At 35.2% G+C, this 27,738-nt stretch overlaps 2 protein-coding genes and 1 pseudogene across 4 annotated transcripts; 1 reads left to right on the top strand and 2 right to left on the bottom strand.

The window, feature by feature from the left end:
- LOC107637136 overlaps window positions 1–9,014 on the bottom strand; it is a 10,860-nt pseudogene extending 1,846 nt beyond the window's left edge.
- On the top strand, window positions 13,594–19,267 carry LOC107635064 (TMV resistance protein N-like). Its single transcript, XM_016338426.2, has 5 exons — window positions 13,594–14,235; window positions 14,939–16,049; window positions 16,132–16,422; window positions 16,524–18,370; window positions 18,875–19,267. Exons 1-4 carry the CDS (start codon window positions 13,730–13,732, stop codon window positions 17,961–17,963), a joined length of 3,348 nt encoding a protein of 1,115 aa, XP_016193912.2. The 5' UTR covers window positions 13,594–13,729; the 3' UTR covers window positions 17,964–18,370; window positions 18,875–19,267.
- On the bottom strand, window positions 19,500–27,199 carry LOC107635059 (TMV resistance protein N-like). Of its 3 annotated transcripts, XM_016338424.2 has the most exons (7): window positions 25,963–27,199; window positions 23,993–25,097; window positions 23,619–23,760; window positions 23,467–23,537; window positions 21,730–23,380; window positions 21,184–21,292; window positions 19,500–20,145 (listed from the first exon to the last, which is right to left on the bottom strand). In XM_016338424.2, the coding sequence occupies exons 1-5, from the start codon at window positions 26,424–26,426 to the stop codon at window positions 21,989–21,991; spliced, it is 3,174 nt and encodes a 1,057-aa protein (XP_016193910.1). In that variant the 5' UTR covers window positions 26,427–27,199; the 3' UTR covers window positions 19,500–20,145; window positions 21,184–21,292; window positions 21,730–21,988. The 3 variants fall into 3 exon arrangements, with proteins under 3 accessions (XP_016193910.1, XP_016193908.1, XP_020977509.1); XM_016338422.2 differs by having other exon boundaries at window positions 23,467–23,760; window positions 25,963–27,198; XM_021121850.1 differs by lacking the exons at window positions 23,467–23,537; window positions 23,619–23,760.

Below are 27,738 nucleotides of genomic sequence, written 5' to 3'. Positions count from 1 at the left end.
TGAACACAATTAGACAAAAACAAATAAAAATTATAAAAGCATACATTTTAGTGTTTTAAGAAATTTATGTTCTAATACATAATGAGCCAATTGTTTAGCAAAATAAGAAATAGAATTTTGATTATAAAAATAATTGTGCAAAATATTAAGAAAAATGAAAGAGAAAAAGAAAAAGAGTAAGAGGTATATAAAATTAAATGAGAGAAGATAAAAAAATGTGTAAAGTGTTTTTAATTTATATAGTAAATAATTAAATATGAGTAAACTTGAGTCTAAGAAGAGAATGAATTTGGTGGCCATAATTTGAGAATAAGTGAACTAGAGCATGAAGCATCATAATTCACACGTCTCAACATTTTTTGGAAAAATTGGCACGTACCTTGTTCTGTTTGAGTACACGATTGATATGATTGGCAGACCACAACCTGCTAAGCTGGCTACCATCATTTGGAGACTGGTTTACAATGTCTCTACCCATTTCTTGTAGCAAGTCATGCATCTCCAACTTATCAGATACTATAGTAACCAAAGATCTTTCAATCAAAACTTTAATATCAGCCTCTGGATTATAGCCACGACAAGTTACTAATAAATCAGTAACTCTCTTTTTACGCTCTCCCTTAAAGAAGCAGGCAATGTCTAAAAAAATTTCTTTTGTACAGAATCTAAGCCATCATAGCTTATTTTTAGATTATTTTTATACCTTTTTCCAATATCTAGATCTAGACCATTTTTTAGTTTTTCCAACTCACTACGCCAATAACCGATGTCTCTGCTTCCATTAAAATGTTTACCCAATACCTTAAGTGCTAATGGTAGACAACCGGAATGCTCAACAATTTCTTGGGATATTTCCAAATAACCTTCATTAGGTTGGTCCTGATTAAAGGAATTTAAACAAAAGAAACGAAGGGCTTCTTCTTGGACTAAAGTTTGAACCTCATAAGTTGCATGCACTGCATGCCTTTTAAGTAGGTGCATATCTCTAGTTGTAATTATTACTCTACTTCCAAGACCAAACCAACCTCGCTTTCCAGCCAAATTATCCAATTGGCTTATATCACTTGCGTCGTCAAGAACAAGGAGAACTTTCTTTTTGCATAAAGCGTTTTTTATTACTTCTCTCCCCTGATTCTCATTATCTAACTTACACTTAATGTGACATTGAGCAAGAAGGTCCATTTGTACTTGGACTACTAATCCCTTTTTCTTGCAGTTCTCTCTAATAATTTCAAGAAAACAACAAACTTTGAATTCGTTATCTTCCATAGATTTATAGACTGCATGGGCGATAGTTGTCTTACCAATGCCACCCATGCCCCATATGCCTATAAAACGGACATCATTCACCCTAATATCTGCAAGTTTAATCACTTCCTCCACCTTTGAAGCAATCCCAACAAGTTTTTCATCAGAGGGTGGCAATTTTGGGAAGAGCTTTGTATGTATGTGTTGGGCAATGCTTTCGACGATCGTCGCCTCATCTTGCCTATATAGGAAAGAATGCTTTTTAAAAAATAGTGCTTTGTATGTATGTGCTCTAAGTCCCGTTGTTAGGGAAAAGATGAGATAGAAAAGATGAGAAACAGAGAAAGTGATAAATATTTTAGCTTATTATGCCGGGTAAAGTTGTTTCTTCAATTATTTTTGTTTAATAGTAGTAAAGAAATGCTATTTATTCAATAATTGCTCAGTCTTTAATTAATTTTTAAATCTAAAAAATTACTTATATTAATTTAAATTAATTATATGAATTGGGTTGCTAATTAATGTCTGATATCATCAATATATTATTATTATTATTTAACCACACCCTATTAAAAACAAATGTTAGAATAAAAAAATATAGAGTTTAAAGATTAAGCTTTAGAATTTAGAGATTATAGATTATGATTTAGTGTTTAGACTTTGGAATTTAGAATTTAGAATTTTGGATTTAGAATTTAGAATTTTAAGTTTAGCATTTTGGATTTAGAGATTAAAATTTAAATTTCGTTTTAAATTTAAATGTATTTTTAGTTGATTTTGTATGATAAATATAGAAGATAAAAAAAATGAGACATTAAATTTTAAAATGTGTTTTTTATTTAATGATCATTAGCTGAATAAAAGCTAAGTTTCATTAATTAGTTTACTTATATTGATATTAATATGCCAATATTTCTTAAACATTTCTCATTAAATAAAATTTTTTGTTAATTAGACAATTTTATTTTATTCTTTTATTTTTATTTTGTATAAATGGTTGAGATTTAAAAAATTAACCTAATAATTAATAACATTTTTCTAAATTTTCAGATTAATTACTTATATTACAAAAAAAATACAAAAAGAATAATATACTATTTTATTTTCTAATAGCAGGTCATTTCTTAAAGGCCTACATTACCTATTTTACCTAAATTAGCATTCAGTTTACATAATAAAAATATTTTTATTTTATGAGATTTTTTATGTTATTTTAAAATATTTGACCCAATTATATTAGATTTTTATTTATCCAAAACTATATTTAAAATTTAAAAATTCCATAAAAGGCAAAAGAAAAGAAATTTCTCACAAAAAAATATTTTATCATTATAAAATAAAATTATTCAAAAGAGTTATATTTAACTTTATTTTTCCTGATACATAACAGTAATTCAATCATTCTAAAATATGTAGTGCTAGGGAGCCAATGACCTAAGTGTACCATGTGTACAATGAGCTAAATCTTTGGTCCATGAATAAAATGAACATTAACCATCCGGATACCAAGGATAATAAACATCTTATGTCATAAAGTCACTTATCCCAAAAATTTAACCTAATTTTGGGGTTCACCAAGGATCAAACTCTTAACCTTTCAAATCTAGAACTCTAATACCATATCTGAAACCACTCATCCTAAAAGCGTAACCTGACAAGACAATGTAACACTAATGGTCATATCTCTAATACTTCCTAAACCTCTATTGTACACATTGTACGCTTAGGCCATTAGCTTCCTATACTTTCTGTTCTAAAATATTTGGCTAATTATTAAACAAAACTTTATTTTTCACTAAATTTTCTTTCTAAATTATTCTCATATGATATATGATGTGTGTTTTATCCACATAATTTGCAACAGAAAACGAAATTAGTGATGAGTTTGGCTTAACTGATTGTTGGAGTCCCATCCAGCGTAACTGGCAACTTGTATTAAGGCTTCTCTCCATCGCTTGACCTTTTCACTGTCTCCTCCAAATTTCCCTTCATGATTCCTGAATGCATCCTCAAAGGTTTCTATTTGGTGCCTCACATCAGAAGGGTCCACACCATAGAACATTGGTATCAAATTCATCAACACTTCAGGCCCAAGGCACACAAAATTCCAACAATAGGCAAGACCAAATAGAATGATCAATTTTTGTCTTTTTCTCTCTATTCTATTTGTAAATTCTGTCTTTTGTCTTTTTCTTTCTTTATACCTTCTTAATGTTTCTAGAATTTAGATGACCTTTTCTTTTCTGTTAGAAATAGGAATCTTCTATCATGATACGGAAAGATTTGGTTTGTTATGAGAGTTGTCCATGTATATATATTGTCTCCCTAAAATCATTCAATTCAAGAAAATATATACATTTTCTTCAGCCTTCTTTATCTTTTTCATTGCTCTGCATTTCTATTATGGTATCAGAGCTTCTTTAAAGAAGCTCTGCTGATACCCAATGGCCAAGACCACTAACCCAAACACACCACACTCTTCTTCTTCTTCTTCTTCTAGCTCTACAAATACAAATGCAGAAGCTATTTCTTCTTCCTCCACAGACACATCCAACCCTTTTTACATACATCCTAGTGAGAGTCCCACTTCTGTTCTGGTAACACCACTGCTCACTGCCAACAATTACCACTCATGGAGTCGTGCTTTCTCCATGGCCGTCATCATGAAGAATAAGCATGGATTCCTCACAGGAACCATCCCCATGCCCTCTCCTGAGGATCCCACCTTTCCTGCCTGGGAAAGATGTAACAGTCTCGTTCTATCATGGTTGTTCCATTCTCTTTCCCCTTCCATCACTCAAAGCGTCATATACTTCTCAACCGCCTCCACTGTATGGGAAGACCTACGAGAACGTTTTTCACAGATTGATTTGTTGCGAATCGCAGAACTACAAGAAGAAGTATACGGACTCAAGCAAGAAAATCAATCAGTGACAGATTTCTTTACCTCTCTGAAAACCCTCTGGGAAGAGCTGGAGAATGCTAGACCCCTACCTCCGTGTAGCTGTCCAGCTAAGAAGCATCGAAATCAAGATTTTGTAATTCGTTTTTTGAAAGGGCTGGATGAAAGATACGCTGTTGTTCGCTCACAAGTTTTGATGCTCGACCCTCTGCCTCCAATTACTCGAGTCTTCGCAATGGTGATCCAGCAGGAGCGAAATCTTCAAATCGCTTCTGGAATCCTAGATGATCAACGCCTACTCGCTGCTGCTGTCAATACTCGCCGTCCTGCACCAGGGCGAGGCCGCGGCGGTTACTCCCAAGGGCGTGGTGTTGGCTCTAACAAGCAGTGTACCTTTTGCGGCCGGGTGGGGCACACTGTCGATGTGTGCTATGGAAAGCATGGGTATCCACCCAGTCACCCGCGATACCCCGGTCATCCACGCCTCCCAGACCGAGCAGCTTCCTCCAGCAGTAGCGCCGCCATGACCGTGACATCTTCCTCTCATTCACATGCCCAGTTGCAAGGAAATAGGGCAGTAACGGGTAGCACTCCAGAACCTCTTTTGGGCCTTACTCCACAGCAACATAACACTCTGATGGCTTACTTGAAGCAGGCCGAGGCCCATGTGCCAGAGACTAAAGATGATAAGGGTTCCTCCTCCTCCCAATCTGGGCTTCTTCCCAGTCCACGTACACATATCCTTTGTTCTGCAAAAACCTTTTCTATTTTAAACAAAGATTTTTCAAAAACTTTTAGTGATACTTGGATCATAGATTCTGGTGCTAGTGATCATATTTGCTCTAATTTATCTTTTTTTGTCTCATACACAAAAATAAAACCTATTCTTGTTCACATGCCCAACGGTTCAAATGCTACTGCACATTACAGAGGAATAGTTAAATTTTCATCTTCTTTGACTATTATTCATGCATTATATTTACCTCAATTTCATTTTAATCTTATCTCAGTGTCTAAGCTCACTTCTACATTACCTTGTGAACTTATTTTCTCTCAATTTTATTGTCTCATACAGGAATCGAGCAAATCGAGGATGATTGGTTTGGGTGAATTAAGAGATGGGTTGTATGTGTTAGACAAGAAGTCTACTACAAATTCATCAAACGACATCCATCCCACACATATTGCTTCAATCCACACCTCCAACCTATGGCATTTTAGATTAGGACATCTTTCTGGACACCGTCTTAGCATTTACATAAACAATATCCTTTTATTTCCTTGAATCATGAAAATGAAGCATGTGATGTATGCCATTTCTCAAAGCAAAAGAAACCTTCTTTTTCCATTATTTATAATCGTGCTCATGCTCCTTTTGATCTATTGCATCTTGACATATGGGGACCTTTTAGACAAAATTCAATCCACAACCACAAATATTTTCTAACTATTGTGGATGATTTTAGTCGATTCACTTGGATTATTTTACTAAAATCCAAGAATGAGGTTTCTCAACATGTCATCAATTTTGTTGCTCATGTTGAAACACAATTTGACTCTAAAGTTAAAACAATTCGTTCAGACAATGGCCCGGAATTTTTAATCCCAAATTTTTACTTGTCAAAGGGGATTCTTCATCAACGAAGTTGTGTTGAGACTCCCCAACAAAATGGGCGTGTCGAACGTAAACATCAACATATATTAAATGTAGCAAGAGCCTTAATGTTTCAATCTAATTTGCCCCTTAATTTTTGGTCTTATGCTATAAACCATGCAGTTTATTTAATAAATAGAGTTCCCTCTTCTATTCTTGATTTTAAAACTCCTTTTGAAACTTTGCTTAACAAAGCATTTAACTACAATGATCTCAAAGTTTTTGGTTGTCTTTGTTTTGTTTCACCCCTTCTCAACCATCGTTCCAAATTTGATCAAAGGGCTCACAAAGCCATTTTTCTTGGTTATCAAATAGGTACAAAGGGATTCATTGTTTATCTTTTGGATCAAAAGAAATTTATGGTGTCCAGAAATGTTGTGTTTTATGAGCAAACTTTTCCCTTTTCTATAAATCACAAACAAAGACAAATACTCAGCCCAACACCACCAGCTGAAAACACCCCATTCCTAAACACTACACAAAATGAGATAGGCCCACATAAAATTCCAACAATACCCTCCTTACCTATTGGGCCACAACCCTTGACCCATGATCCAATCACTCCCCCCTTATCTCTCTCAGACTCCACAACGTGCCCTAACTACCCTCCTTATGTTCAATCCCCAGCAGCCATTACTGACCCCTCCACTGTGCCCTCAACCCTTCTCCAAGACCACCATACACAACCTACCAATTCCACACCTACTCCTTTACCGTCCTCCCCTACCACTCCAAACTCATCAACATCGACCGATACCCCATCTTCTACCTCACCCAAGACCACCGCCCCTCCCATGCCACCACTGCGACAAAGTTCCCGTGCCACCAGGCCACCCATACACCTTCAAGACTACGTATGCAACGCCTCTCTTCATTCATCCACGTCAACACCCTCAAGAACTCGATATCCAATTTCTTCTGTCCTCTCTCTCTCAAATTTCTCAGCCAGTTACAAAAGCTTATTATCATCTTTATACTCTGACCATGAACCTCGGTCTTTTCAAGAAGCAAATCAATCCCCTCAGTGGCGTGCCGCCATGAAAGAGGAACTTGTTGCTTTGGATTTGAACCAAACATGGTCTCTGGTGGATTGCCCTCCACGAGTGAAACCCATAGGCTGCAAATGGGTTTTCAAAATTAAAAGGCATCCAGATGGGTCCATTGAGCGTTACAAAGCACGGTTAGTAGCAAAAGGATTTACGCAGACAGAGGGCATAGATTTTCTGGAGACCTTTTCCCCAGTGGTGAAACCTACCACTATTAGACTGGTCTTAGCCATTGCTTCCATCCGAAAGTGGCCAATCCATCAGCTCGACGTCAATAACGCTTTTCTTCATGGCGATCTTACTAAAGTTGTGTATATGGATCCACCTCCCGGCCTCACTCTCAGTAATCCAAGGATCTGCTGTCGTCTTCACAAATCCTTATATGGACTGAAACAATCGAGCCGAATGTGGTATGACAAGCTTTCTGTACTCTTGATGTCTTGTGGGTATCAGCAGACTGTCTTTGATTATAGCCTTTTTGTTAAATTTTTGGGCAATAAAATTTCTATTCTATTGGTCTATGTTGATGACATTGTCATCACTGGCAGTTCAGTTTCTGAATTAGCAGCTATCAAGCGTACTTTGGATGCACATTTCAAAATTAAGGATCTTGGTACCTTGAAGTACTTTCTTGGTATTGAGGTAGCCCATTCCTCAAAAGGAATTTCCCTCTCACAACATAAATATTGCATTGACGTGTTATCTGACTCTGGATTGCTAGGTGCAAAACCTGTTAGTTCTCCTATGGACATCACAACTAAATTGTTTCAAGATGACATCCCTCTTCTTCCTGATCCTTTGGTGTATCGCCGATTAGTTGGACGCCTCATATATCTCACTACTACAAGACCAGATATCACCTATGCAACCCAGCAATTAAGTCAATTCATGACTTCTCCAACTCAGATGCATTACACAGCTGCAATTCGAGTGCTCAAATATTTGAAGAACAATCCCGGTCGAGGCTTATTCTATCCTAGAGACTCTGACTTCCAAATTTTTGGATTCAGTGATTCTGACTGGGCCGGCTGTCCCGACACTAGACGCTCCTTAACTGGATATTGCTTCTTCTTAGGAAAATCTTTGGTTTCTTGGAAAACAAAGAAGCAGACAACAGTGGCTCGATCCTCCACCGAAGCTGAGTATCGCGCCCTTGCAAACACCACCTGTGAGCTTCTATGGATTCTGAACTTATTGCAATTTCTTCACATATCTTGCGATCGTCCACCTGTATTATTCTGTGATAACCAGAGTGCCCTCTACATTGCGGCAAATCCTGTTTTCCATGAGCGAACGAAGCACCTTGAAGTTGATTGCCACCTTGTCCGGCAAAAAGCCCAAGCCGGCATCATGAAACTGCTTCCAGTCCCATCCTCAGATCAGCTAGCCGATATGTTTACAAAAGCTCTCCCAAAGCATCCTTTTCATGCCAATCTTTTCAAGCTGGGGATTTTAGACATCTACCATCCTCCAGCTTGCGGGAGCATATCAAATTCATCAACACTTCAGGCCCAAGGCACACAAAATTCCAACAATAGGCAAGACCAAATAGAATGATCAATTTTTGTCTTTTTCTCTCTATTCTATTTGTAAATTCTGTCTTTTGTCTTTTTCTTTCTTTATACCTTCTTAATGTTTCTAGAATTTAGATGACCTTTTCTTTTCTGTTAGAAATAAGAATCTTCTATCATGATACGGAAAGATTTGGTTTGTTATGAGAGTTGTCCATGTATATATATTGTCTCCCTAAAATCATTCAATTCAAGAAAATATACACATTTTCTTCAGCCTTCTTTATCTTTTTCATTGCTCTGCATTTCTATTAATTGGCACAATCTGTAGCCCCAGATTGTTCTTGCACTCAACAATCTTTTGGAGTTCATCCAAGCACCAAGCAGAGGAAGCATAGTTTGGTGACAGAACGACGACCGCAAACATTGACTCTTCAATTGCTGTGAGAAGTTCATCTGAAATGGCCTCGCCTTGGGGAAGGTTTTTGTCATCTTTATAGATTGTGATTCCCTTTCTGTCCAGTGCGGCATATAAATGGCTAGTGATGAATCCTGTCTTCTCCTCTGAAACTCGAGAACACGTGATTTGTGCATGATCTTGGTGGAGGAGGAGTAGAAGAAGAAGAGGCTTCACTTACAACAGCGGATGACATACGTACCGTCATCAATGCAAGCTTCAAAACTGTATAACTGGATATTTAATTTGTATGTGCGGCAAAGTTGTGGTTGAGGAGGTAGAGGGAAGCGAATGAAAGATGCTCAGAAGAGAGTACGAAAACACAAAAGCTTTAGAAGGGATATGAGTAATGAAGATCCATCATATGTAGTGCGTGTATATATATATATATATGCACGTGTATGCCTTCACTACAGGAAATTAATGGACTGAGAAATCATTGTTTTCACCTTTTAAGGTTGAGTATTGGACAACGACCTTGTCAACAGACCCGGTCATATGAATGACCTTGTCTGATCTCTTTCTTGATGCTATTTCGGGAGACAACCATAACAATAGCCAATTATTAGTTGGGCTCCAAACAAATCCAAAAAAATCATCTAAAATCAATTAAAAAAACATATAAAATCTAAAAAAAAAAACATTTAAAACTAAAAAAATATATTTAAAATATAATAAAAAAGTCTATAATATTCAAAATCTAAAAAAAAATAGAGTAATTCTCCACATACAAGTGATTTTCCATACAAGCCATACAAGTTATTTATATTCATGCTGTTTCACGTTTTTTTTTGCCTCTTTTTCTTCTTCTTCTTTCTCCGTGCTTCCTCTTCCTCTTCCTCTTCCTCTTCCTCTTCTTCTTCTTCTTTCTCTGTGTCTCTTTTTCTTCTCTTCCTCCCTCTTTTTTTATTGAAATTTCTTCTCCTCTTTTCGTTTTCTCTTTCTCCTTCATCAAAATCACCAGAAAAAACGAAGAAACATTATTCAAGGTACGTTTCTTGCCTTCTCTTTCTCCTTCTTCTTTTCGCTGCACGTTCTGTTAGGTACCAGACAAATGACACAGCAAAATATAGAGATGAAAAATTATAAATTTGTATAAAATATGGGAACAATTGAATAACTTTCTTTGAGAATTACAACTTCTCTCTATCACAAGGAGACTACAATAACACTCTCTCTTGACAAAAGGAGAACACACTTCTCTCTATCACATATAAGAGAAAACTACTCAAAGAAATATTATGTTATTCTATCTGGATGACTTAATTGAAATGAATTAAAGAAAAACTCAATTTATAGGTGAGTCTCTTCAATATGAACCATCCGTCAATTAAAGGTATATAATTCTTCTCTTTTTCAACCACTAAAATTCTAAGGTTATAAACTAAGATTGTTTATTACCTCTCATTTTATTTAGGTATTATTTATTTATATATTTTCTAAAATTAGCTTTACTAATTTTTACACGTTCTTCTTCCTCTTCCTGTTCTTCTTCTTCTTCATTTACGTGCTTTTCTCTTTGTTTTCTTTCTTCGTTATTCTCGATTCCCATTGTTTTTTGACGTCAAGCTTTGAAATCGTTTTTGAAGAAGAAGAAGCAGCAGAAGATGAAGAGGAAAAAGAGAAAGAGTTCTGAATTATGCATAAAGTGTACTTCAACGAATTTTGGGTGTATTTCTTAAATCCTTTGGGTATATTTTTGTAATCCTTTGGGTGTATTTCTGTAATCCTTTGGGTGTATTGATTTCAAGAAGAAATATACTGTCTCTCCCTATATTGGGTGTATTTCTTAAATCCTTTGGGTGTATTTCTTGAATCCTTTGGGTGTATTTCTGTAATCCTTTGGGTGTATTTCTGTAATCGTTTGGTTTATTTCTGTAACTGTTTGGGTGTATTTCTGTAATCCTTTGGATGTATTTCTGTAATCGTTTGGGTGTATTTTTGTAATCGTTCAGGTGTATTTCTGAAGTCCCATCATTTTCAAAACTTGATTTCAGAAACCATGAAAATCGAAAAAAACAGAAGGAGATCGAAGGCAAAGAGATAACGCTTTTCCATACAAATCATATAAAGGAAACGAAGATGAAACACGCGAAGATGGTTCAGTAACGCGCGTGTTAGGTCCAACTTGTAAGACTTGTAAATAAAAATAACTTGTATGTATAACACTCCTCAAAAAAATATTTTTTTAATAAGTTTTAATTATTAACTTTATGTAAAATTTATTGTACGTCTGTACCTAGTTTCTATGTACTTTTTGTTTTACCCAACTAGCGTGATTGCTAATCATTCAACCACATTTATTTCACGGTAACGTAATTTATTTTCATCTAAGTATAATGGAGCCATCTGCCATGCCAGAGAAAAAGTCTTCATGTATCTCTCATATATATTTACTAAGCTAACATATATAGTATAAATGGTCATTCAATGAAGACGGTTGCATGGATATTTAACTTTTAGGGTCAAAAAACAAGTTGCGCTAATAATAAACTCTACTATAAATGTAATAGCCAAACATAAAATAAATAAATAAATAAATAAAAATAAAAAGAATAGTTAGTCAAGTGGGATACATCATACATGCCCCAACTATATCTCATTTTCCTAAAGGTAAATTGGTGAAGAGTGAAGATGTTTTTTTTTAGTAAAGAAAAATTCCAACAAAAAAAAAATTATTATGTGCAATGCACAAGTTCTTTATAAATTTAGTAAAAAAATTTACTCTTTACTTAATTTTATTTTTCACACAAAACAAAAATCTCTTTTCCTAATACCCATGTCTATTTCTCATTCCTTTATCTTTCATTTATTCCTTTTCCACTCTTTTTCTAAAACCACAAACTCCCTTTCTCTATTTCTCTTCTCTTCTAATTTTTCCTTCTTTGATACTTTATAACATACTCCCACGCACAATCCATCACATACTTTTAATTTAATTATTATTCTTAGAATTTATTTTTATTTTAATATATCATTTATATAAAAAAAAATTTATTTTTCTCACAATCCATTAATGGAGCTCATGTTGAATAAGTGCAAAAAAATCTTTTAATTTTTAGTTGTCAAAAGCAAAAAATAAAAAATAACAGCTAACCGAACATTATAATCAAAGTTCTAAATTATATCACATCAGACGCAGCCTAGAGAATTAGACAATTAAGTTGGCATTGGTACTCTCCATGGCCCTGTAAGATTATCTCCTTCTCTCTGTAACAAATTTGAATGTGTCTTCTTATGCTTGTCAAAATCTCACTCTATGCCTCGGCAACAAAATATTGAAAACATATTGTCGGGCTCAAGCTTATAAAACAATTAAATTGGTCTCTTAATTTTTATGTAATGATTAATCTGGGAATAGATTCTCTCAATTTTTTTTAACAATTGAGAGAGTAAGGTGTGATCTTCCACCATTAATTTTATAAGTAAGACCAAGAATAAATATGAAAAAGAGAATAATAAAAAGTTAGACATTACATTTTATACTCTCAATTTTTTTTAACAATTGAGAGAATCCATTCCCGATTAATCTCCCAGTTTGTTTTGAACTATATGAATCAACTTAGTTCCTTTTTAGGTGACCAATTAATGAAGTTAAAAAAACTGAGGTACATTAATTGTCACGTAACATCGTGTCATAGGCAACCACCTTATATTGCCATGTAGGAGAGTTTCTGTAATGTGAGAATTTGGAGGCTGTGTTTATGTTCATGTGCGGTGGGTTTACGACTTTTTGGTTTGAATGTTTTTGGAAAGACTTTTAACCTGGGTTTCATGGTGTAATTTGTTGCAATGAGGTTATAGGGAATTGCTTTTTATGGGTGAGAGAGGTGTTATGAAGATGCAGCTAGAGCTTGACGATGTTTGTTAACTTCTGTTGCATTAGCATGAAGTGAGATTTGGCAAGCATAACAAATCAGATTTATGTTCATTACAGAGGGAAGGGGAAAATCTGCAGGCCAAGTGGAGCAGTAATGTTAATTTAATTGCATTCTTCTAAGTTTCCAAGTGTTTTGATATGGGATTACTGATAAAGAATAACCTGCATGTAAGCAAGACATTCAAGATTTGAGCAAAATGGAAAAGCAACTAATGAGCAAACTAACTCAGAGAAAAATGTTAACACTTCAGCAAAAACAAAACTAGTGAAGCGCTTGGACATATTTTAAATCTCAAAAATAGTACACTAATTTATTTATAATATATATTTTGTATTTCTTTTATATATAAAATACTTCGAAAGTTATAATTTTTTCTTTTCTATATTACTAATTGAATCATCCTATTAAAGTAGTTTTCTTATTAGTTTCTGCGAAAGATCATTTTCTTAAGTTGTGTTGTTTAAATATCACAAAAGACAACATATTAATATATTATAATCATTGGCAACAGATTAATTAGTTATTTCAGTACACATCAACATCACATTTGATTTCATATATGATACATCGATACTTTCCAGGCAAGAACCAATTCCCCATTTTGTTTAATTATTTACAACAATGAACCACATATTCGACATGTAGGCTTCATTTACTTTATTAATTTCTAGGCGCTTTATTTGCAAAGTCGAGCGCACTTTCTATACAAAATTTCCTTCCTCCTTCTCACAACATGAACAGTAGAATTCGCAAAGAAAAATAATGTTTAATTTTACAACTCTTTTGTATATCTCTTCCACACTTCCTTTTATGAAAGGTGGTGCATCATGCATGTTTACTTAATAGTTTTTAGTACTCAGCATCGCGTGGAGCCTAAGCACAACCGAGTAGCTTCCACTTTCCTTTCTCGATTCACACAAATTCCTATTGAGCGGTCTGCTAATAATAAAACTAAGGGTAATAAAACCATTACTCAACCACCACTCTGCTGTTGCCTTGTTTGAGATACAGTTTTTCAAGCTTGAAACGTATGGCGTCCTTTGTAGGCGATGAAGCCTCTTCTAGCTCATTAATGCCACGACCATGCACCTATAAGGTGTTCTTAAGTTTTAGGGGAAAAGACACTCGCAAGGGATTCACTAGCCATCTCTATGCCGCACTTGTCAACAGGGGAATCACAACTTACATTGATGACAAGAATCTTCGCAAAGGCGATCTTATTTCAGATGAACTCCTCATAGCAATTGAAGAGTCTATGTTTGGTGTGATAGTTCTCTCACCGAACTACGCTTCCTCCAGATGGTGCTTGGATGAGCTCCAGAAGATTGTTGAGTGCAACAACAACCTGGGGCTACAGATTGTGGCAGTGTTCTATCATGTCAAGCCTTGTGACGTCAGGCATCAAATAGGAGCCTTTGAAGAAGCTTTCAAGAAACATGAACTCAGATTTGGACAAGAAAGTGACAGAGTTAGAAGATGGAGAAACGCGTTAAAACAAGTTGCCAGTTATTCAAATTGGAACTCTGAACAATTCAAGTAAGTTATCTCACTATTAAACTCATTTGTTTTGCTGTCCTATATTACGTGCCATAAATATGAATATAGACTGTCATCTTTCTTTAATGATGTGAGCGAAATCTAAATCTTGGAGCTGTATAATTTGGATCTGTTCTAAATCAAATATCTTTCAGATTATAGTAGTTTTAAAACTTACACGTATAGTCATATTCCAATCGCCGGTTTTATACTTCTATCAATTAATGAGGTTATATTCGACTTCTATAGCCCTTATCAAAAAAAAAAAAAAAATCAACTTCTATAGCTAACAATTAACCATTAACCAATGTCGTAATGAATTCGTTTACATTTAAGGTGTGATGCTATCTGTTTACATCTAAGAGACGATGTAACATAATTGTTTAGAGGAGGAAGAATGATATTGAGTTGGAAGGAATATTAGAATGACAGGTATCATCTTAGTTATCAAGAATTTACCTCTCTACAACTTTGATATCAGATTTTTTGTATTCTAATAGATAGATAGATAGTTAAATAGATGTGCAGTGGAAACTATTAAACAAATTGAGAAAGAATAGAAATTTTGGAACACTTATATTATTCTCCTTAGGATTTTGTTTTCCTATTCTTGGAAGTTCTTTTTCTATAAGAAAGGTTATTGTTACTTCATTTTGTTTTTCATTATTGCCAAACTTGACACAAAAAATGCTTTCTTGTATAGGAACGAGGCCATACTCGTTGAAAGTATTGCTCAACATATACATGAAAGATTGATTATGAAATTACCATCTTCTATGAAGAATCTAGTAGGGATTGATTCAAGGTTGGAACAAGTTGTTAGACACATTGGTCTTGGGGGGAATGATGTTCGCTTCATTGGCATATGTGGAATGGGTGGCATAGGTAAGACAACTATTTCTAGAAGAGTCTATGAAACCATTAGAAGTGAATTTAAAGCTAGTTGCTTTCTTGCCAATGTAAGAGAGACATGTGAGAAAAGAGGTATTGTTCAAATCCAGAAACAACTTCTTGATCGTACGAACATAAATTCTGATACTAGTTTCCACGATGAGTTTGAGGGAAAAGCTATAATTTGTGACTCTTTGTGCCACAAGAAGGTCCTTCTAGTTCTCGATGATGTAGACGATGGAGGCTTATTGGAGAATTTGGCTGGTGAAAAAGATTGGTTTGGTCCTGGAAGCAGAATAATAATCACAACTAGAGATAAACATGTACTAGAAGTGCACGGAGCAGTCAATAGAATTTGTAAGGTTGAAGGGTTAGAGCAAAATGAAGCACTTGAACTCTTTTGTTTGAAAGCTTTTAAAAGGCCAAAACCTGAAAAAGGGTATATGGATTTGTCCAAAGAAGTGGTTGAGTATTGTGATGGTCTTCCGTTGGCACTCGTAGTATTGGGTTCCCATCTTTGTGGACAAACCATTGATGTTTGGCGCAGTGCTATTGAGAAAATAAAGAGCTTTCCTCATGACAAAATTTTTAATACATTGAAAATAAGTTATGATGGTTTAGATCATTCGGAAAAGAATATCTTTTTAGATATCGCTTGCTTTTTCAAAGGACGTGAGAAAGATTATGTAACAAATATATTGAGAAGGTGTGGTTATCATGCTGAAGCTAGCATTTCTGCTTTAATAAATAAATCTTTGCTCAGTATAATAAATGATGATAAGTATGCCGATATGTTGGGGATGCATGATCTGCTTGAAGATATGGGCAAACATATTGTAATTCAAGAGTCTCGTGATGATCCTAGCAGGCGAAGTAGATTGTGGTCTTACACGGATGTTGATCTTGTACTTGCACAAAACAAGGTACTTGCCTTTTTCTTTTTAACAATTGTATGATGTATAGAGTTAAGATAAGAATTTGAAACTGAATAAATATTCTATGTAGGAAAATGAAGCAACTCATAGCATCGTTCTATATAATATGTACTCGGAGATTGAAAGAAATTGGGGAGATTTGGATATAAGAGATTTATCTTTCTCAAATATATTCAAGCTAAAGCTTCTCATTTTAGATGGTGTGAAAGTTCCCATTCTCTGCGATATTCCTTGTACATTAAAGGTTTTGCACTGGAAAGGTTGTCCAATGGAAACTCTGCCCTTTACAGATCGAAGATATGAACTTGTTGAAATTGATTTGTCTTATAGCAAAATTGTACAGTTATGGGATGGAAAGAAGGTAGACCTTTTCATGAAAAACTCTTATGAAATTTTATTACATAAACATGTCCAGCAACAAATAGTAACCATGTGGTATTTCTTTTATGTCTGTTTTTTTAGGTTCTAAGACTGTTACAGCACTTGAATCTATCCTTCTGTGACAAGCTGAAGCAAACGCCAGATCTTTCTGGGGCGCCCAATCTTAAAACACTTAATCTTCATAGATGTGAGGAGCTGAATTATATTCATCCATCTCTCGCACACCACAAAAGCCTTGTTGAATTGAATTTAATGAACTGTAAGAGTCTTGAAACACTTGCTGATAAATTGGAGATGAGTTCACTCGAAAAACTATATCTGTTCTCCTGCAGTAGTTTGAGAAGACTGCCAGAATTTGGGAAATGCATGAAACAGTTATCGATTCTTAATCTGACACTTACAGGTATAGAAGAGTTACCGACGACGCCTGGAAGGTTGGGTGGCGTATCTGAGTTGGACTTGAGTGGATGCAGAAAGCTTACTAGTCTTCCCTTATCACTTGCATGTTTCGTTGGCCTAAAGAAGTTAGAGTTAAGTAGATTTGTGGAGCTTAGTTGTGTTCCATACAGCACTCATGGGTTAGAGTCCCTCACAGCTTATGATAAGTCTGACAACCCAAATATAGTTGGACTTTTGTGTTCTCTCTCTCGCCTCACCTCTTTGAGTACCCTGAAATTACGCCGATGTTTTCCCACTTCTAGAAAAGAGTCGACCATTTGCTACAATCTTGGCCACTTAACGTCGTTGACGGATTTGGATTTATCGCGCAACTATTTTTTAAGAGTTCCAATAAGTATCCATGAACTTCCCAGGCTTACACGTCTGAATCTAAATGATTGTCGTTTTCTGAAGGTTTTACCAGAGCTTCCATCAAGTTTACGAGAATTACAGGCACAGCGTTGTCATTCACTGGATGCATCCAACGTGAATGATGCGATATCAAAGGCGTGTTGTGGCTTTGCAGAATCAGCTAGCCAAGATCGTGAAGATGTCTTGCAAATGTTGATCCCTGGGAAGGAAATTCCAGCTTGGTTTGAGCATCAGGAACAAGATGATGGAGTATCAGTGTCATTCCCGCATAATTGCCCTTCAACTGAAATCATGACGCTTGCTCTCTGTTTCCTATTAGATGGCTTCACGTTCTTACAAGGACAGCCATCGGTGGTCTGCAACGGTAAAGAATTCATCAACACGAGTTTATTGAAGATGTCGCCGGGGACATCTTCTAAGCAATTGTTCATTGTCTGCCTGAACGGTTTCTGTTTTAGTGACCAGTTATGCCAAGACAATCGCTTCCAAATGCTAGTTCCCAGTTGTGGTTACTTTAATAATATCCGAGTGCTTAGCTCTGGAGCATGTTGGGTGATTAAGCAAGACATTGAAAGTTTCAAGAAAAGAAAATCCCAAACAGGGAAAAGGAAAGCAACTCTTGAACTGGATATTGACATGATCTCACATTCTTCACCTTCCAGGAAGAAGATGTTGGTGGTTGCCCCTCCACTGTATGAAGAAGAGGAATAGCGTGCCGCCACAGCTGAGGGCGCTATTTGCCGTTTGGCATCTCGCAAAAGCTCTGACCCACCTCAACTCTTATCTCTCTTCCCATTGCATCCCGCTTCCCACAGCACTTAGTTCTCACAGCTCATCAGCTTAGATCTCTTCAGCTAAATGGTTCCCCAGATTTGAAGCTTTAGATAGGCCTCATTGCATCCATCCAACTGCCATAGGAACCCCAGAAAGAAATATAAATCTTGGGCACAAATGGAACAAGTGAACGGCGTATATATATTTGGGGGCTGATACTAGTCGTTCTTTAGAGGTCTTGTGCTTACGAAATTTGGGCATTTGTTTCTTATGGAGAATTATATCTACTGAAGCTCTCCTTTATGTCACCTTCAAGGTTGCTTCGGTTAGTCCTCAAAAATCAGGTAATTTATTCTATTTTTTATGTATCTATCTCGCTTGGCTTCAGTTAAGTTGAAATTAAGATTAATTCAGTTTATAAAAATATGGGTATTTGAAATTTAAAAATACTATTCATACACTAAAATCAGTTATTAAATTAACTACTAATATATTTGTGTATAAAATACATGTGGTTTAATTTATTTTTAGAGAAAATTTCATTCTCCTCTCTAAATTACACTTCCTTTCCCTCTCTGTAAAATATACACTCTCCTCCTTTATAATTTGTAAAAAACCTCCTCTTTAATCTATTTTAATTTTGTTTGTGTTAACTAACGTCAACTTGAAACCAAAAAAAAAAAAAACTAACGTTAACTTTATCCATTTTTTAAAAAAAAAAAAAAAATTATTTTTTACAAAAATACTCTTTAACAAAAATTTTATTTTTTTGTGATTAAATTTTTTTTACTAAAACATCTTTTAATAAATTATTTATCTGCTGATTAAATTGTATTCATGTGGACCAGGGTGAAGTACTATCAAGCATTGGAAAGCAATGTGTCACACTTTCATTCATTCATCTTCCACATTTGCAACAGATGAAAGTTGCTACTTTCTATTCCAACAAATCTTGATGTTCAGCAATGCTGGATGAGATTGTATCCGCCCTGCCCTGCCAGCCAAAAAGCCAACAATAAACTCCGGTCCCGCCAAATAGGTGGTCTAAAAATTCCAGTCTGCCCCACTTTGTTAGCAGTTAGTTAATAAGACTGTTAGCCGTTAGTGAAAGCTGGCAGGTTAATTAGAAGTCAGTAATAATCAGTAGTAGGACACGTGTAAATTATGTTATGAAGTAAGCACCATATCTATAACCATCTTCCATTTCGGTAATGAATGAGAAAATCCTTCTCATTTCCCCATGATTCACCATCGCTAAGTAATTTAGTGCACATGAAAAAACAACATAAATGAGAATGCCTTTCCAATTCAAGATGGATTGAGCTAATTCTAACATCATGGCAGCATACAGGGGAAAAGTAGCAAATATGAAAGCAGCAAAAAAATCCATGGTACTCTTCACCCGATGGAGGAAAGTACCGATTTCAGAATCAATAAATTCCACTATGAATAATTGATTATTGAACTATCAGAACTCAGAAGCATAACTAATATATACAAATGGATCTGCTCATGCTTTTACAATAAAAGACATATTACAAGATGTGTATTAGAAAGTTAAAAGAATAATGAAATCCTCAAACGTACACAAGCCTTCCTACAAATATTTCTAAACTCTATCTATATACCTTACTCTTATTCAATGGACAACCACCAATATGATTCGCAATGTTCTCAGGTCTCTACAATCAAGTGATGAAACCCATTCAGCAAATTGCTTCAAACAATCATTAGTATAAACAATATTATCAATAACGGTTCTTTGGAAATTAAAAGCCTTTCCTGGCTTTGTTGTAAAGGAAAACATTATCATATGTGTTATTAATTAATCCAATAACAAGAAATGACTAGGATTTTATTTTAAGCCACTACCACCAGTACACCGTGTGTTGCTTTGTGATGAGAGGTCCCTGGATATTCTGAAACATACCGCAAAGAACGACTATCACTCTATTTAGCAGGCTTTTACACCATTGCTGTTAAGATCATGTCAACGAATCCAAGCATATCTCAGAACTTCTTAACAGAGTAGGCAGGACAAGTATCCATTCTATAAGCTTAACAAAGCACATGTGAGTAAGGAGAAAGTTAAGTATCCAACCGGCTCTGTGATTTGAAGCTGATAACACAAAATAATGTCATTAGTGAGCTAAAAAACTAGGCAAAGAAAGCATTAGAATATATGTAGTTATGTACCCAAGCTTCAGTCCAGGATATAAATTGGCTTCAGCACTTATGTTAATTATCTGCATTAGCCCTTCATAAAACTTCATCATACATATTTAAATTTTTATATCATTTTCCTGATCATGTCACGAGATTTTTATTAGAAAAGAAGTTACAGCAAAGGAGGAAAAATACAATGATTCCTCCAATGCCAAGAAACTTTATAGAGCGTAATTGATCACATTTATTAGATTGAAGCAACAAAATTTTCTAGTACATCCATGCCTTTTCAGTCAATGTATCTTGCCTTCAGAAAATTATATTGTTCAAATCTCTACTTTATAAGATACCTATATCCCATAATTCTATCTGAATTTGCAATTTACTAGCAACTTAATATTGAAGTCTGCAGCATGGTACAATCAATTTATGATTACTACATCAACATTAACATATCTTTTAGTAATTTCACAAAATGAAAATTTTATTTTTATATCTTCATACCATGACTATAAAAGGAAATATCTTACACCAATATTAAGACCACAATTCATTTTTGACAACCATAACATTAGAAGTTTTCAAATTAAAGAAGGATACAAAATCAAAACTAGAAAGGCACTTGCACTGCTAATGTTTTGATACAATTCAAGATGAACTTGATTGAAAAATGGAAGATATAGAGGTATCTAGGCACAGAGAGTTGCTTTTGTCCAATGTGTATTGTTTTCTTTGAAAGCTGGACCTTGACATAGTTGTAAAGGAAAGATATTTGCAAATTGAAAAAATGTATCTGTTTTAAGACAAGAATCAGCATATTAAAGGCTTAACAAGCAAGAACTTTAAAGAATGTGTGATTAAAAATTAGCTGTTAATCAAACATTAGTAATCAAAGTTCTAACGAGGTACATCAAAGACATACCCCATAGCCTGGACAACATATAGGTTATTCTTTATCAGTAATCGCAGATCAAAACAACCGGAAACTTACAAGAATTGCAACTAAGTTGACATTCGTACTCGCTATGGCCTGCAGATTTTCTCCTTCCTTCTGTAATGAATCTGAATCTGTCTCGTTATTCTTGCTAAATCTCACTCTGCTGCAGCATCAAAAGATTAAAAAATTGTCAATCTCAAGCGATCTTCCTAAAAACCCTCCAACATAGTAAAAAAGTCACTATAACCTCATTGCGACAATTTCCACATAAAACCAAGGTTAAATTTTTTTTCCTCAAGATATGGAAAGAAAAAAAATAGAAAAGCCATCTCACATGAACTCAAATACAACATCCAAATGCTCAATTCATATTCGAAACATGCAATTTAACACACACGCACATTTCCAGTAATCACACAATACAAACTCTCCTCTATCAGAACCTGACACAGTACCTTCTCCAAAAATTGAAAGGAAAAGAATTACAAACTAAAATACGAAGTTCAAATACTCATATTTATATAAACTCAACTGATCTTCGGCTTGAATAATTTCAACTTAACCCAAGCCAGATATATCCATAAAAATAGAACTAATTACCTGATTTTTGAGCACTAACTGAAACAACATGAAAGGTGACATAAAGAACAACTAATATCAGCCCCAAATATATCTACGCCCTTCCCTTGCTCCATTTGTGCCCGAGATTTACATTTCTTTCTGGTATCACATTGCAGTGGATAGATGCAATGAGCTCTGTCAAAAGCTTCGGATCTGGCAAACCATTTAGCTAAAGAGATCTAAGGTTGGCAATCATACATGTAATATATTGAGAAACCTGTGTCATGAGCTATGCGAACTAAGTGCTGTGGGAAGCAAAGCGAAGAGATGCAAGTAATGTGGTAGCACGCTCTACCTCTTCTTCATACACTGGAGAGTCAACCACGGGCATCTTATTTCTAGAAGCTGAAGAATGTGATATCATGTCCATGTTCAGTTTAAGAGTTGCTTTTCTTTTCCCTGTTTCATATTTTCTTTTCTTCAAAAGTTGAACGTCTTGCTTGCACACCCAACGTGCTCCAGATCTTTTTACTCGGATTTCACAACAATCACTGGGAAACTGCAGTTGGAAGCGATTATCTTGGCATAACAGGTTACTAAAACTGTAACCATTCAGGCAGAGAATGAGCAAAGTCTTATAATATGATGACATTGACACCTTCAATAATCTCGTGTTGATGAATTCTTTACCGTTGCAGATGACCGATGGCTGTTCTTCAGAGTATTTGTCACCATCTAATAGGAAACAGAGAGCAAGTGCGATGATTTCAGTTGAAGGGGATGAGAGTGATACTCCGTTATCTTCTTCCTGATCCTCAAACCATGCTGGCATTTCCTGATATAACTCAGGCATCAACATTTGCAAGAAGTCTTCACGATCTTGGCTAGCTGATTCTGCAAAGACACAACACGCTTTTGATATAGCATCATATACCTTGGATGCAACCAGTGAACAACAACGGTCTGCTTGTAATACTCTTAGACTTGATGGAATCTCTGGCAAAACCTCCAGAAAACGGCAATGATATAGCTGCAGACGTGTAAGTCTGGGAAGTTCAAGAATACTTATTGGAAGTTGGCGAAAATCATTGTCCGATAAATCCAAATCCGTCAACGACGCTAAATGGCCGAGATTGTAAGAAAGGGTGCCAAAGCATACGTGTAATTTCAGGGTACTCAAAGAGGTGAAGCAAGAGAGAGAACACAAAAGTCCAACAATATTTGGGCTGTCAGAATAATCCTCAACTGTGAGGGACTCTAACCCATGAGTGCTGTATGGAACACAACTAAGCTCCATGAATCTACTCAACACCAACTCCTTTAGGCCAACGAAACATCCAAGTGACAAGGGAAGACTAGTAAGCTTGTCACATCCACTTAAGTCCAACTTAGACACACCAGCAAATTTTCCAGGTGTCGTGGGTAGTTCTTCTATACCTGTATCTGTCAGAATAAGAACCGATAATTGTTTCATGCCTTCCCCAAATTCTGGCAGTCTTCTCAATCTACTGCAGCCATATAAATTCAATTCAACAAGGCTTTTGTGGTGTGCCAGAAACGGGTGAATATAATTCAGCGCCTTACATTCACTAAGATCAAGTGTTTTAAGATTGAGAGCCCCACAAAGCTCTGGCGTTTGCTTCAGCTTGTGGCAGTTGGACAGATTCAAGTGCTCTAACTTTTTTAGAACCTGAAAAAACATAAAGAAATATCACATGGTTACTATTTTTGCAGGAAATGTAATAAAATTTGATAGAGCTCCTCATGAAAAGGTACCTTCTTTCCATCCCATAACTGTACAATTTTGCTATAAGAAAGATCAATGTCAACAAGTTCATAGCTTTGATCTGTAAAGGGCAGAGTTTTCATTGGACAACGTCTCCAGTGCAAAACCTTTAATGTACAAGGAATATTGCAGAGAATGGGACCTTTCACGTTATCTAAAATGAGAATCTTTAGCTTGCACATATTTGAGAATGATAAATCTCTTATATCCAAAACTCTCTGCTTCCCTTTAAACCCCCACTCCATCTTATTATATAGAACAAGGCTATGAGTTGCTTCAATTTCCTATACACACACAAATAAATAAATAAATAAACAATAGAATATTAAATACATTGTCAAATTGTTATTTTAATTCTATGCATCCTATAGTTGAGGAAAACAATACTTACTTTCTTTTGAGTAAGTACAAAATCAACATCCTCATAACACCATACATACAATATTTACTCATTATCGAATTCTTATCTTAATTCTATACATCATACAATCATTAGAAAAAAAAAAGGAAGCATACCTTGTTTTGTGCAAGTACAAGATCAACATCCTTGTAAGACCACAATCTGCTTTGCTTGCTAGGATCGTCGCGACATTCTTGAATTACAATATATTTGCCCATATCTTCGAGCAGATCATGCATCTCCAATGTCTCCTTGTAGTACTCACCAATAGTGAGCAAAGATTTATTTATTAAAGTAGCAATGCTAGCTTCTACATGATAACCACACCTTTTCCATATATTTGTTGCATAATCTTTCTCACGTCCTTTGAAAAAGCAAGCAATATCTAAAAAGATATTCTTTTCCGAATGATCTAAACCATCATAACTTATTTTCAATGTATTAAAAATTTTGTCATGAGGAAAACTCTTTATTTTCTCAATAGCACTACGCCAAACATCAATGGTTTGTCCACAAAGATGGGAACCCAATACTACAAGTGCCAATGGAAGACCATCACAATACTTAACCACTTCTTGGGACAAATCCATATACCCTTCTTCAGGTTTTGGCCTTTTAAAAGCTCTCAAACAAAAGAGTTCAAGTGCTTCGTCTTGTTCTAACCCTTCTACCTTACAAATTCTATACGTTGCTCCATGCACTTCTAGTACATGTGTATCTCTAGTTGTGATTATTATTCTGCTTCCAGGACCAAACCAGTCTTGTTCACCAGCCAAATTCTCCAACAAGCCTCCATCGTCTACATCATCAAGAACAAGAAGAACCTTCTTATGGCATAAAGAGTCACAAATTATCCCCTTTCCCTCAAACTCATCATCGAATCTAGTATCCGAATTTATGTTCATACAATCCAGAAGTTGCTTCTGTATTTGAACAATACCTCTTCTCTCAGATCTCTCTCTTACATCCGCAAGAAAGCAACTAACTTTAAATTCGCTTCGAATGGTTTCATAGACTCTTCTAGCAATAGTTGTCTTACCTATGCCACCCATTCCACATATGCCAATGAAGCGAACATCATTCCCCCCAAGACCAATGTGTCTGATAACTTCTTCCAACCTTGAATCAATCCCTACGAGATTCTTCATAGAAGATGGTAACTTCATAATCAATCTTTCATGTATATGTTGAGTAATGCTTTCCACGAGTATGGCCTCGTTCCTATACAAGAAAGCAATTTTTGTGTCAAGTTTGGCAATAATGAAAAACAAAATAGAGTAACAATAACCTTTCTTATATAAAAAGAACTTCTATTAGAACTTAGAAGAGGAAAACAAAATCCTAAGGAGAATAATATGAGTGTTCCAAAAGTTCTATTCTTTCTCAATTTTTTTTGTATTATGACTATTTTCTAATGCACATATATTTAACTATCTATCTATCCGATTTACAATACACAAATTTTGATACCAAGGTTGTGGAAAGTTAAATTCTTGAAAAAAGTTAAATACTTGATAACTGAGATGATCTCAAAATTTGCCATAATGTCGATAGCAAATTAGTAAACTATTCTAATATTCTTTCCAACAAAATCTCATTCTTCCTCCTCTTTAAACAATTACGTTACATAGTTTCTTAGATGTAAACGGGTAACATCACACCTTATATGTAAATGAATTCTTTACGTTACTGACCCACTGATTAATAGTTAATTGTTAGCTATAGAAGTTGATACCTCATAAGTTGATAAAACTATAAAACCAGCGATTGCTTTAATTTGGAATATGACTATATGTGTAAGGTTTGAGACTTTCCCTTATAAATAATAGTTGGTTACTTCATTGATGAGACATGATATTGTGAACAGTTAAATAGTTTGATATGTTTAACTAAACACCATCGGTGAAACATCAAAATGTCATCATTGATCACCTAAATAATATTGTTTAGATCTGAAAGAAATTTCATTGAGAACTGATCCAAATTATACAGCAAACACATGAGAAAAAAAGACTGTCTATATTCATATATATGGCAAATAATTTAGGACAGCAAAACAAATGAGTTTAATGGTGAGTTAGCTTACTCGAATCGTTCAGAGTCCCAATTAGAATAACTGACAACTTGTGTTAAGGCATTTCTCCATCTTCTAACTCTGTCACCTTCTTTTCCGAATCTGAGTTCATGTTTCTTGAAAGCTTCCTCAAAGGCTCCAATTTGATGCCTGACGTCACAAGGCTTGACATGATAGAACACTGCCACAATCTGTAGCCCCAGGTAGTTGTTGCACTCAACAATCTTGTGGAGCTCATCCAAGCACCATGTGGATGAAGCGTAGTTTGGTGAGAGAACTATGACTGCAAACATAGATTCTTCAATTGCTTTCAGGAGTTCATCGGAAATAAGATCGCCTTTGTGAAGGTTCTTGTCATCAATGTAGGTTGTGATTCCCCTATTGACAAGTGCAGTATACAGATGGCTAGTAAATCCTTTGCGAGTGTCTTCTCCCCTGAAACTCAAGAACACCTTATAGGTGCATGGTCGCGCCATTAATGAGCTAGAAGAGGCTTCAAGCTTGAAAAGCTGTATCTCAAACAAGTCAACAGCAGAATTGTGGTTGAATACTGATTTGATTACCCTTAGTATTATTATTAGCAGACCGCTCGAAAGGGATTTGTGTGAATCGAGAAAGGAAAGTCAGTGGAAGCTACTGGATGGTAGGTAGGTTTCACGCTGAGTACTAAACAAGTGGACCTGAGAGTGTCAAGCTTTGCAGAGTTAAGAAACGGTGTTAACTTGTTTTTTTATTCTCTCTTACAGAGTCATTATTTTTTCCAATTTCTCAATCTCTTTCCTAGTGGATAGTGTCTAGTGTGACCAGCCACTCTTTGCCTCTCTCACAGCTAAAACTTTCATGGCTTCTCCTTCCTTTCTTTGCTGACAACACTTCAATCTGTGCTTCTCCGTTGCTTTCATTCACGAGTCATGACCCTTCCTTCACTCCTCCATTGGAAGTAGATCTGAAGACCCACTAACCGAAGTGTGCCATGTTCCTCCATCACTGAGTTGGTGTTGCGGTTGCCATAACTTTGCGTCCCTTGCTGTCGTCGACAATCACATTGTGCCCCTCCTCCCACACCTCCTCCATACGCCACTTTCCCTTTATTTCTGAGGTAAGATTTGGGATTTTTTTTTAATTTCTTAGTTTTTATTTTTTGTTTTTGTTCTTGGTGTTTCTTCTGGTGAGTTTTCTTATTGCGTTGCTATTGTTATGTTCAACATTTTTTTTTTTGAGGGATTTTATTCAATATTCGTTCAGTGTGTTACAATACTCCTCTAATATTTGAAGTTTTGAATCTTCTTTTACATTATCAATATTGTAATATGCATTGACACAGTATTTTAAAAAATATTCTATTGATAGAGCTTTTATTGTATATTGATAGCATCAACGTTACATTTCCTTCATCATTTTTATTGTGGCATCATCGTCTCAGAGCCACTTCATCACCGTCTCAGGCTACAATCGTACCGTGTCGTAGTTATCTTCTCTTCATCGTGATTACTCTTTTGGTTGTCTATCTTAGATCAATTCATGTATTATTCTTTTATTGTGGATATGTTCTTGTTTCTATTCTTTAAATTTTTGTTTCAAATAGAATATTTTTAAGATATTTTAGAATTTTTATCTCTTATTTTAATTGTTATGTTCTTCTATTCTCCAAATGTTTCTAAATTGTCTTCAAATTTTGCCTCTATTTTAATTGTTCTAGTCTTCTATTTTTGCTCTTATTTTAGTGTTTTAAATTAAAATTTAAAATTTTATTTTTTAACTCATTTAAATAATCTAATCTTAAAAGAA

Source organism: Arachis ipaensis, chromosome B04 (assembly GCF_000816755.2).
Source record: "Arachis ipaensis cultivar K30076 chromosome B04, Araip1.1, whole genome shotgun sequence".
Lineage (NCBI taxonomy): Eukaryota > Viridiplantae > Streptophyta > Magnoliopsida > Fabales > Fabaceae > Arachis > Arachis ipaensis.
The sequence above is the reverse complement of the archived record's forward strand: the minus strand, read 5'-3'. Positions and strand labels throughout refer to the sequence as shown.